Here is a 13368-nt window from a genome sequence, read left to right on the forward strand (position 1 = left end):
TAAATTCCTACATTTTGCAGTTTCTTCAGATATTTTCTACGGTTCGTAACCAATAAATTGTGGTCAGTGTCCATATCAGCCCCTGGAAATATCTTACAATTTGAAATCTGGTTCTTAAATCTCTGTCGTACCAGTATATAATATACCTGAAGCGTTCTATTGAGTTATGCTCTGTACAAAATTCTACCATTCAGCTTCCTATTTCATTTCTTACCCCCAGTCCATATTCACCTACTCCTATTCCTACAACAAAATTCCTGTCTCCCAAGATTATTACATTTTCGTCTCCCTTAACTATCCGAATAATTTCTTTTATCGCATAGTACATTTCTTCAACCTCTTCACGATCTGCGGAGCTAGTTGGCATATAAACTTTTACTACCGTGTTATGCGTGGGCTTCGTGTCTATCTTCGCTACAATAATGTGTTCACTATGTGCTGTTCATAGTTGCTTATCTGTGCTCATATTTCTTATTCTTTATTACACATACCTTTGCATTATTCTTAGTTGATCTTGTATTCGTAACCCTATATTCACCTGACCAGACGTCTTGTTCCTCCAGCCACCGAACTTCACTAATTCCATTACATCTAATTTTAACATATCTATTCCCCTTTTTAAATTTTCTAACCTACCTGCCCGATTCAGCGTTCTGACATTCCACGCTCCAATCCGTATAACGCCAGTTTTGTTTCTCATGATAACGACGTGATCCTGAGTAGTCCCTGCCCGGATATCCGAATGGGGACTTTTTTACCTCCAGAATATTTTACCCAAGAGAACGCCTTCATCACTTAAGCATACAGTAAAGCTGCATGCCCTCGGGAAAAATTACGGCTGTAGTTTCCCTTTTCTTTCGGCCATTCACAGTACCACCACAGCAAAGCCGTTTTGGTTAATGTTAAGGCCAGATCAGTCAATCATCCAGAATGTTGCCCCTGCACTTACTGAAAAGGCTGCTGACCTCTTCAGGAGCTACACGTTCGTGTGGCCTCTCAACAGATACCCCTCCGTCAGATCCACGGTTAATGGGTGGATCTCAGATACGCTTCCACAATTCATCATGTGAATTAAGATGTCTCCAGATGACTTCCCATTCTGTCTGAAGATAGTGTTACAAGTTAGGATGGAGCGAGCATTGCTGACCTTGTTAAATGCGTAGATGATTTTGCAGATTGGTTGACTGGCCAGCAGGTACAAAGAAACAGTTCCTCCGTCACCGTGGGATCATAAATGCAGCAGTTACAACGTGTTTTGTCAGCACAATTGATACAGGCGATGTAGATAGTGTTCCAGCGCATGTGCACGATCCTGGGTGACAGCAGTTGCCTAGTGAAGCACACGCCATCACGAGGCGAATAGAAACGTGGCCACTGCAAGTGAGCGGTGCCAGCTCCTCAGCGAGTGCGCAGCTACGTCAGATCTGATGCTGTCAGACGCACAGAGGCATCAGATTTCTGTGTGCGCTAGCCAGCAGCTCTAAGTGTGTCAGGTGGAGGAGGCACCTTTCGAAAGCTCTCGAACCAATGGGAAGACGTCAGTTCGAGTCACAGAAGCATTGGGGTTGGGCATGGTTCATAGACAAGCAGATATTAGAGGCAGCAGCTACTTCTCACTTCTGGGTCTCTGGCTAGTATGCAGGAGCTGATAGCTGATAGTGTTAGGTATGTGGCTAATACCTATACTTGCTCACCTTCGAGTTATTATGAGAAACCGCCTCTTGTACTCGCGTACAGGGCCAAGCCACCCAATATCAAGGCGCACAGTGTGGCAACCACACTAGCTTCACTGCCTGACAACAGGCTTTCACAACGACAGCTCAGCACTCTTCTGGCACTGGCAGCTGAGCTTGGCAGACAGCCTGCTGACACGCCTTGCTGGAGCTAGGGAAGATGGTAAGATGGTACTACAACATACTCAATAAAAAATGTACAAGATCACACAACACGAAGGAAATATCCATATGGAATGGAAATTCGTAGATCTGATGTACATGCACAGACAAATAAATCATTACAGTTTGACAAAAGCTGGGTGATCCAAAAGAACAAATTTCACAAATTGAGCAAGTCAGTAGTGCACTGGTCCATTCCTGTGATCCTTATGTAAGCAATTATTTCGTTTGGAGTTGATGTATAGAGGTGTTGTATATCGTCCTATGGGGTGTCATGCCAAATTCTGTCCAATTGGTGCATTATATCGTTGAAATCCTGAGCTGATTGGAGCCCCTTCTCTATAATGCTCCTCACTTTTTCAGTTCGGAAGAAATCCAATGACCTTGCTGGCAAAGGTGGAGTTTGGCAGGCATGAAGACAAGCAGTAGAAAGTCTCGCAGTGTGTGGACGGGCCTTACCTTGCAGAAAGATAAGCCCAGGATGGCTTGCCATGAAGTGCAACAAAACAGTGTAAAGAGAATCGTTAACCTGTCGCTGTGCTGTAACGGTCCTGTGTACCAAAGGCGTTCTGCTATGAAAAGAAATGCCAACGCAGACCGGTGTCAAAGGTGTCTCTAGACATGTCTTTGGCTTGGAATCTCAATGGTGTAGAATTATCTTCGGTGATGAGTCCCGCTTCAAAATGAGCGCCGATGACCAGAGATGTCCTGGACAATGGGGGGATGCCAATCGCACTGAAGCACGACATACGGCGCAAAATCCAGGAGTGGTGGTGGTCTAGGGTCCCATTTGTTCTCACAGCACGACTCCTTTGTTTATCATCCACTGCAACATTACAATGGAGGGTGAGTATCTAGTGAAAGACCAACTCCAAGTCATGGCAATAACTGAAGTATTACGACTTCCTCTCACATTTAAGTAATAAGGAACGAAAAATAACTTTGTCGCTGAAGTTCAACCACGTTTTATCGTTTTGGGTATGAAAAGCTCGTTCGTCTTTGCAGAAACATGGAACGTAGAAAAGGTGCCTCTGGTCAACTACTGGGTCCAGAGGCGCTAGTGCTGCGTGTTTTGGGACTTTGGAGACAGCAGCAAGGCGGCGGGAACTTACCTGGAGTTCTGATTGCGTCGGTAACTCTGGCCTCGATCGCTGTAGTTCCTGCTGGAGCTGCTCTCAGACTGTGTGCAGATTTTCCAGAAGAACTCGAGGAATTGGTGCTCTGCAGCTACATGTTTATTATTTGCTCCGGATCTCTGATTAAGGTGAGGCTTATAGGGTTTCATAGAACGATATCTCTGCAAAAAGAGACAGTTATCTTAGGAGAACACTGCTGAAATGAATTATTTCCTATATTTTAGTGCTGATCAGTTAATTACCAGCGGTGGAGTAAGAGCGTAATCGGCGAGGCTTCACCAGAACACTGTGTCCCCATTCCATCGCGTTGCTATTCTAACATATTCTGTATGTCATCGAATTACCACGTGATCGGAAGAGTAGTTGTAAATGCAGTTATTGTACCTCAAATTGGGATTCTAAAACAGACCTCTCACGTTCTCAAGCGTTATTCTCCCAGATGAGCCACCCGCTTAAGCCCAACTGAAAGATTAAGTCTGTCATAACGCTTATTGTGTCAGTCATTCTCTGGCATTTGTAATGCAATACAAAACTGCAACTCTCAGAAAGATTACCAGAATAAATTCAGTCTTAGTGGGAGTGTAGGAACATTGTAACAACAGTAACCTAAGTAGTAGGTAAAGCGGCGATGTTCACACAGTCTCAGTGACGACTTCCTTGTATAACCGTAAATATCAGCATTTTCGCAGATTGGTATGTAAAGATTCGGGTCATGAAAATAGGTGAGCAATGATATTTAGTCTCTTACAGACCATGCAGCTGTTTATGCGGAACCGGAGAACATATGATGGTCCTGTGCAGCGATGAAATGGAAGGCTCGATGAAGAAATGGGTAACGCTTCATTTAGAAACAAATTTCTCACGTTATCTGTTATGTATTCGAATATACCATACGTTGGTGACCAGTAGTTCCTTTAGTATGGATATAATATATCTCGATATATAACGGAAGCTCGAAATTTAACACGGACATCAATGCGGGATGCTTATAATAGTTTCCACCATGAAACTTTGTCTCGAAACCTGGCAGCAGATCAAAAAAGATTCTGGCCAGCGGCAAGACGCAATCAATGCCTTCTCCACGTAAGAGCAATGGAAACATGTCAATGACAGTGCTTCTAAAGTAGGGGTACTAAACACAGCATTCTGGAATTTCTTCACCAAAGAAGACGAAGAAAATATTACAGAATTTGAATCAAGAACAGATGTCAATATGAGTAACTTAGAAGCACATGTCGTTGAAGTAGTGAAGCAACTTCAATCTCTTAATAAAATCAAGTCTTCCAGTACAGATTAGTCTTTCAGAATAGGCTGATGAAATAGCCCCGTGCTTAACAATTATATATAACTGCTCACTTGTAGAAAGATCCATACCCAAAGCCTGGAAAGCTTCTCGGGAAACACCAATATTCAAGAAACGTACTATGAGTAATCAACTAAATTATAGGCTCATATCGCTAAATCCATATTCGGCAGGTTCTTGGAACATATATTGTGTTCGAACATTATGAATGACCTCGAAGAGAATGGTCTATTGACATATAGACAACACGGATTTACAAAACATCTTTCTTACGGAACACAACTAGCGCTTTACTACCACTGTGTTCACTGTTATCGTCAAAGGATTTCACACTGATCCGTATTCGAGATTTCCAGAAGGATTTTGACACCGTACCTGACAAGCGGCTTGTAGTGAAATTGCTTGCTTGTGGAATATCGTCTCAGTTATGGAACTTGATTCGTGGTTTTCTATCAGAGAGTTCACAGTTTTTAGTAATTGATGGAAAGTAAACGAGTAAAATAGCAGGGATTTCTGGCGATTTATATGTCCTCTGCTGTTCTTTTTCTATATAAACGATTTAGGAGACAATCTCAGCGTGCTTCTTATGTTGTTTGTAGGTGATACTGTTGTTTAACGTCTTTTAAAGCCATCACAAGGTAAAAACAAATTGAAAATCGATTTAGGAAAGATATCTACAAGGTGCGGAAATTTGCAATTGACCCTATACAGGGTGGCCGGAAATTCCCGTTACAAACGTCTAGGACTTGTAGTGGGTTGTGAGTACAGAACATTTTGAATAGGAACCCACGTCCGGAATCGTATCGTTTCCGTTCTACGACAGCATGATGGAGCACCACCTCACTTTTCACTGGCTGTCCGGAGACATCTCAACAGACGGTATGCGAAAGATGGATAGGCCGTGGTGGTCCAACCGCGTGGCCGCCACGATGGCCGGATTTAACCCCTCTGGGCTATGTCTTGTGGGGTCGTATGAAGAGCCTAATTTGTGAGACACCTGTAGAGACAGAGGAAGATCTGCTCGCACGAGTTCTGACCCCTGCACAAGACACTGAAGAGACACCAGGTGGGATGGAGACAGTGTACCAGAACATGCTACGGAAGTTCTATGTGTGTAACAACGTTGGTGGTCGCCACATCGAGCCGCTGTTGTAACGCATCGGTACGTTGCAGCTGGTGCCGTAGATGCTGGGTCTTGTTGTTGTCGGCTAATGTAAACCATAACGTATAAGTTGTAATGAAAATGCGTAAGTAATAACGGAAAGAGTCAGTATTCTTTTCAAATGGATTGCTACAATTGTACTGGATCACGAATAAGTATATTCCTCACGTGGGTTTTGATGAGATAATCATCTGCATTGAAACTGTCGTAGAATGGAAACGGTACATTTCCGGACATGGGTTCCCATTCAAAATGTTATGTACTCACTACCCTCTACATGTCCTAGAAGTTTGTAACGGGAATTTCCGACCACCCTGTTTCAAGAAACGTGTGAGGTGATGCCCACGAGTACTAAAAGGAATTCAGTAAATTTTGGCCACATGATAAATCAATCAAATCTAAAAGCCGTAAATTCAATTAAATATCTAGGATTAGCAATTACGAGCAACTCCAATTGGAAAGAACATATAGAAAATTTTGTGGGGAAGGAAAACCAAAGCTGCGTTTTTTGTCAGAACGCTCGGAAAATGTAACAGAACTACTACAGAGAATGCCTACACTACGCTTATCTGTCTGCTACGCGATGTGGGATACTTAACCAGATAGGGTTAACGGAGTACATTGAGAAAGTTCAAACAAGGGTCGGCCGTTTTATACTATCGAGAAATAGGGGAGAGAGTGTCACGGGCGTGATACAGGATTTGGGATGGACATCACTAAAACAAAGGCGTTTCTTGCTGCGGCAGGATCTTGTCACAATATATCTTCACCAACTTTCCCCTCCGATTGCGGGAAACTTTCTTTGCTGTCGACCTACATAGGGAGAAAGGACCATGATAATAAAATAAGGGAGATCACAGCTCGCACGCATAGGTGTTGATTTTTTTTTCTTTTTTTTGCGCGCTGTTCAAGAGAGGAATAATACAGAGAATTATTGTGAAGGTGGTTCGACGAACTCTCTGCCAGGCAGTTAAGTGTGATTTGCAGAGTAAGTACGTAGATATCTAGAGTATTGTACACAGGCGGTGGACAAAAGTGTGGAAACACCAAAAACACAACAAATTAGTTTGCGTAACAGAGCGTAGGAATTCAGTTGTGATTCAAAGCAGTTTCCAACCTTCTCGGAATGGATAATTTCAGGTCTTGTACGGTTTTCTTTGGAATCTTATATTATTCTTCCTGTAAAACAGTAGCAAGTTTATGTAATTATATCGAAGGTGTATTGTGATCACGATCCCTTCTCTCCACAGTAGATCAGCATTGCTCAACAATATTGCAATCTGGTGACTTTTGTGGCCAGGAGACTGGCGACAACTCATCCTCGCTCTCATGAAACCAGTACTGGACGGTGCGAATTGTGTGAAAAGGGTCCCTGTCATCTTGGAACACAGTATCAACGTTGCGGAACAAACACTGTATCATGCAGTGGCAATCAGGAACGCCCCACAGTGCAATAGGCAAGTGAGCCCCGTGGCTGGATTGCTTAGTAGCGAAGTGTAGTGCTTCTGGAGGAGTGATGATACGACATTGATGGGCGAATATCTGTCAGTTGCAGTTGTGGTCACCGAAAACCGGTAGCATACATTGCTGACTGGGCAAACGAACCAACGTCTCACGCTTCATGCTGTCAAGTACTAACCGCGTAAAAACTGATTAGTAATGAAGGTATCCAGACGTTCTCTGGTGCTATATAACGACGTTTGGAGACGTTTGGAGACGCTACTGCGGAACGTTAGAGATTCATACCAAACTGAATGCTCAAGATCACAGATAATATAAGGTTCCGTCATTCTCATCATCTGTGTATTGTCATATAGTCATTCCACGGCACAAAACTAATCAAATACGAATGTCTTGTTCTTGTTGTTAGCATATTTATAAAAGATGGTGTAGTTATTAGACACTGTGTCATATAACAAACACAACTCATAGATAAATTTATAATTATAAATTCAACATAAATTTGTGTATAGTGGCTTATCTCAGTTAACAATTGCCAGCTTATACAAGAAGAAACGTATTTGTTACCAGCGCTCCCGTCATAGACATTTGCCGCTGAAATCGAAAATACTGGAATACCACACTAAATTAGCAAGTGCTATTTTCGAAAATTTACTCATACGATGAATTGAAACCGTAGACACTTAGTAAGACACTAAATGACAAGGCTGATGAAAATCTCTTGTTATTACAACTAATAGTGTCAGCAGAGCTTGTATATTTCCAAAGAGTGGTTTTATTAATTGACAATAAATAAACAACCTACAAAGTCTCATTGGAAATGTATGTGGTGGTGATTGTGGACATTATCACCAGTACATCTCCTGACGCACAAGAAAATTAGGAAGATAAGTATAAATCTTCTCGTAGTGTACTACTTAGTTATTATTATCATTATTATTATCTGCATTACTCAGTGTATACTTACCTGTTACTTCAATCGCTTCAACGCTGTTAAAACTATGCTATACGTTTATCTTATTCTTACTGATCCTTTTTTCCTATTTGCAGTTAATATCAGGATGTAAGCATCTCAGCTCAGCTATATGGTTAACCGTGATATAGTGCCACGATGTATGTAGGAGCATTGTCAGGAGAGCCGAGTTTCATCGTTAGAGTTTCTGTCTGCTTGGGTTAATCTATTGTACAAATGAATTAATAGGAAAGAAATTATAAGCCGAATCTAGTAGGCAAAAGCTGCTTTTAACAAGAGTAGGAGCCTTTTCACATCCAGCAGCATCGATAAACATCTCAGGGAAGACCATATAGAGACGTTTGTTTTTAGTACACTGCTGTACGGATGTGAAACATTGACAACCGGAGAAGCAGAAAAACATAAAATAACATCCTTCAAGATGTAAAGCTGCTACAGAATGTTCAAGATTTTCTACATAGACAGGATATCAAACGAAGACATGCTCCATAGAGTGGACGAAGAGAATCCTTGTCTCCTGAAAGTAATCGAAGACTAAAGGGACACATGGGTTGGTCGTCTGCTGAGACAGGATCGTCATCAGAAGTTACGCTGAAGCAACAGTAGAAAGGAAGAATGCAAAACGCAGATCGAGACTACAATACATCAAACAGATCTTGAATGGCACCAGATGGACCAGCTGTACCACTCTACTCTCAAAAGGAAGGCTGAAGACAGAAACGCACGGCCGGCTGCTGCTAAACCAGCCTGATGGCCGAAGAAAAAATTCCCTTGGGGAGGACGGAACTTGTGCTAGTTGCCAGTCTTCGCGATAACGTCTCAGTAACATAGCGGTTCTAGATCTTGACTTGCTAATATACTAGTAAATATACAAGAGAGCTTAATATGCTAGGTAATGTGTCTGAATAAAGCCCTCTTCCTCGTTAATAGCTCCTTCACCGCTTACTTTGTTACAAGCGTGTATGCAGGCAATTGAGGTGATGGTGTAACAGGCCGACGGAGTTTAACAACTTCCTTGCATTTCTTTCAGGTTGCTCTTTTGATTGGAGAAGGGGGAACTCTACGTGAGCTGGTTCGCCTACTGAGCGATACAAGGAGACAGTATGGCAGCGGAGACAGCAGTGATTGCATCCGCAACCGTTATACAAGAATAGTGGATAGACTGCACCGATACTTCCAGGTGCGTGTTTTGCTTTGCTCTTCGGCATCTTATGTAAATTATTCTTGCTTTGTAGCGCTTTTTAAGTAATATTATTGACTTTTATTTATATTTAAGTCATACAAAACTTCGCTGTTTGTTTGCTATCTGAAAATGGCTAGTATGGAATCCTTTTAAACTATTATGTCAATACCGTTAACAAGAAAACAGTATCACCTTATCCTTTCAATGGCTTTTGCTACAAGTACCGCGAAAACCAGTTTGCAACGTAATTTTATCCTTCGTGTGGATGTAATACAAATTTTAGGGTATTTGGATCCTGGCAGTTCTTTCCTGTAACTGCTGTCGTTCTTCTTCAGACTGTTCTTCTTACTCATTTTAAAAGGCAGCCACGCACATCACTCTAGCAGCCAGTATTTGCTATTGTTTAACTAATGTATAAAGACATTTCATTCAATTACGCAAATATCTCTAACAGGCTACAACGTTGGGCACATGTAGTAGCGAAAGTATGAAAATAATATGGTCATATTACGCACTCGTATTCACGAGAGCTATTCGGGAAGTAAATTTCAATCGGTCGCGAAATAGAAACCACTGTGAAAATCAAAAATGCTTTATTTGCAACAGTTACCTATATCTACCAGTTACTTCTCCACGCAGTCGCGGCTCCGGCTTAGACCTTAGACCTTAGATCACCTGTCTGACATAACAGGAGACCACGAAGTTCTTGGAATGACTTCGTCAATTGAATAGTGCTCCATTTCGGGATACGCTAGAAGGAGGCCCTGCATATAGAGGCTCATTAATTAACCTTGTAGTAATAATAATAATAGTAATTACAGTTTCCAAAATGTAGAATTCCAACGCGATGTAAATGCGTTGCACGGTATCCGAATCCTGACCGTATGCCAGTTACGGACTTCAAATGGCGTTCGATTATGATGATGATTTTTGATTTGTAGGACGCTCAAGCGCGGTCATCAGTGCCCGTAGCAAGTCCCAATTTTTTCACAGTCAAATTTTTACGCAATCCAATTTAGCCACTGTCACGAATGATGGTGATCATGAGGACAACACAAATAGCCAGTCCCCGGGCAGTGAAAATCTCCAACCCGGCCGGGAATCAAACCCAGGACCCTGTGGTCCAGAGGCAGCAACGCTAGCCACTAGACCACGAGCTGCGGACGCGTTCGTTTAGTAGCACACACTCGAACTACGATCTTGGGCAAAGGCCTCTTCTGTTATCTGCGATCATAAGGCTGAGATTCAGCTTCGTTAAATTCGAATTACGCAGATATTCATATCTTAGTTTTGAAATTAGTTCAGGGATCGTCGTTGCATGAACTTCGATAAACCTCTTCTTTGAAAACTGCTTAACTGTCTCATTGTGTACCGAAAGCCAAGCACCTCTTCTCAGAACATCTCTTAAAAAAAAAAAAAAAAAAAAAAAAGACACAGTTGTACAGGCGACACAAAAAGTTCACTCAGTATCTCCTGACCAGAGTTTTGCAGTTGCAGAACGTTATAAGACGTCAAACTACTGGAATACGAAACATACTGAAGAAGTGCAAATGCCCTTCTTTTGAGTGAAACATTTGGATAACATGAAGTAACCCAGAAAGATGATTTGCAGTAGGCCTTAATCAGATTTCCTTTTTTAACAATATCTGGAAAACAATAGCTCAGTAACAAATCTTTCGTGTGACTTTAGACGTTTGAAGCGACTCTAAATTTTCAGCTAAACATTTTTATAGAAAATTCTCGTACGAATCTACAACATACATTAAAACATAGTACTGAATGGAGCACTTAGTTGCTGAACCTAGAACGGTTTGGGAATTTGTTTCACTGTCCTCACATAAGCGGTCAGTATCGGAAATCTGGGAATTTGCTAAACAACTATAGGTCTCAGTTTGAGAAGTGTATTAGTGATGTTCATGTAAATGTGTAGTCCAAGAGTTGCGCCGTAGAGATAGAGACATTTTTACGTATTATTATTGGTTTTTCTGTCGATTAGACTATTCGTCCCTGTCTGGTATAACGTTATGATAGTAACATGATAGGCCGGCCGCGGTAGCCGTGCTGTTCTAGGCGCTACAGTCCGGAACAGCGGGGCTGCTACGGTCGGTTCGAATCCTGCCTCTGGCATGGATGTGTGTGATGTCCTTAGGTTAGTTAGGTTTAAGTAGTTCTAAGTTCTAGGGGACTGATGACCTAAGATGTTAAGTCCCATAGTGCTCAGAGCCATTTTTTGAACCAAGATCTGTCTTGCTGTGTTTGCTTTGTTTACTAACAGGTTTTGACTTCCGTGACTGCCGTCAGAGCCCAGTTAACGGAACTGACGCGAGGTGGCAAACATGTAACAGGTTTTTAATCTGGGTATGACATTCGAATGGTGTGCTAGGCAGCCTGCGGAGGAAACATTATTGCTATAACACTCTATGTTGTAGCGTAACAAGACAGCTACGCCACAATGAAGCAGCCGAAAGGCACGCGTAATCTCACTTAGGCTAGATAGAGGTCTGAAACAGGATACGTAATAAGTGGTAACAAGAAAAGTACGTAGCTGTTTTAATACTTAACTTTTAATCGTCCGTGTTGTATACATCGTTCTTGATGAGACATTTCATACGATAACTATCAACTATGTAAGGCTAATGGCGCCTTGCTAGGTCGTAGCCATGGACTTAGCTGAAGGCTATTCTAACTGTCTCTCGGTAAATGAGAGAAAGGCTTCGTCAGTATAGTCGCTAGCAAAGTCGTCGTACAACTGGGGTCGAGTGCTAGTCCGTATCTCGAGACCTGCCTTGTGGTGGCGCTCGGTCTGCGATCACACAGTGGCGACACGCGGGTCCGACATGTACTAAATGGACCGCAGCCGATTTAAGCTACCACCTAGCAAGTGTGGTGTCTGGCGGTGACACCACATTCCTCCCCCGCAAATCGGCGAACGGTCGTGTGATAAGGCTTCCGCCCGCCGTGGGGAGGACCCCATGTTGACGTATGCGATGAGGTGGGGAGCCCAACAACAGGCGAGGCTGTGCCACCCGCACCCGGCCATTCGGTCCGAGGGGAGCTAGGAAACGCCTGAAAACCTAGTCCAGGGTGCACGTCAACATGCGGTGTATGCCCCCGTAAAGAGACAGGAGGGGCCGAAGGGTCGACCTCCATTGCGTCGGGGTACCCGACGCGCGATGACGTCATGTGGTCCGGAGCGGGCAAGAGTTCCATGGCGGAGGACAGCTGGTCATGGGAAGCGATCGGCGGCGCGTGACCCAGGGAGGCGCTTGGCGGCTGCAGCGAAGCGTCGAATGCGGGCGGCGCCGGCGGGAGAACAGGCGGCGGCGGCGGCGGCTGCGGCGGCGCGTCGCCATAGGGCAAAATGGAAGGCATCGTCGGTAACACCTGGGGATGAGGAGAGCCAGTAGATGGGTCCCCAGGGCGCTGACCGGATGGCACCGTCGCTGAAAGCAGACGGGGAGCGGCAGAACCCGTGCGACGACAGAGGCGCAGCTGATTGAGATGCCGACGCACCTCACCAGAGGCCCCCAAAACCAAATACATCGCGCGGCCGAGGCACCGAAGAATGCGCCCTGCGAGCCAACGCCGTGAACCTCGATAGTTGCGATAAAATACAACGTCGCCTGGAGCAAAAGCAGAAGTCTGCCGCTGCACAGGAACCTGATGCGGCGGGTGCAGCAAAGACATCAAGGTCCGATGAGGACGACCGTGCAGCATCTCAGCCGGCGAGCGACTATCTCGGGGCTGAGAGCGATACGATGACAAAAAGAGCAACAACGCGACCTCCCGAGAATGCGACTCTGTCAACTTCAACATCTGTGACTTGAAAGTCCGGACCAATCGTTCAGCGGCACCGTTTGACTGAGGCGAAAACGGCGCGGATGTCAGATGTTGAATACCATTGGCCTGGCAGAATGGCTGGAATTCTGCGGACATGAATTGTGGGCCATTGTCGGAAACAATAGCGTGTAGAAGACCTTCAATGCAAAAGATAGCAGACAACGCTTGGATGGTGGCAGAGGACGTCATGGAAGACATCCGGACTACAAAAGGAAAATTACTGAAGGCATCCACCAGAACCAACCATCGAGCATTCCAGAATGGACCAGCAAAATCAATGTGCAAGCGTTGCCAAGGGGAAGTGGCTTTTGGCCATGCAAAGACTTTCCGCGGCGGTGCGGATTGTTGTTCGGCACACGCCATGCAAGAAGAACACATAGTCGTAATCGCAGCATCGATTCCGAACCAAGTACAG

At 43.9% G+C, this 13368-nt stretch overlaps 1 protein-coding gene across 1 annotated transcript in view; it reads left to right on the top strand.

Moving 5' to 3' along the window:
* Nucleotides 1–2904: 2904 nt before the first annotated feature.
* LOC126413443 (odorant receptor Or1-like) overlaps nt 2905–13368 on the top strand; it is a 45950-nt gene continuing 35486 nt past the window's right edge. The window contains exons 1-2 of the mRNA XM_050083268.1: nt 2905–3159; nt 8961–9110. Coding sequence (XP_049939225.1) covers nt 2905–3159; nt 8961–9110 — 405 coding nt within the window. The remainder of the gene's footprint in view (nt 3160–8960; nt 9111–13368) is intronic.

The sequence above is a fragment of the Schistocerca serialis genome, chromosome 1 (genome assembly GCF_023864345.2).
Source record: "Schistocerca serialis cubense isolate TAMUIC-IGC-003099 chromosome 1, iqSchSeri2.2, whole genome shotgun sequence".
In the NCBI taxonomy this organism is placed as follows: domain Eukaryota; kingdom Metazoa; phylum Arthropoda; class Insecta; order Orthoptera; family Acrididae; genus Schistocerca; species Schistocerca serialis.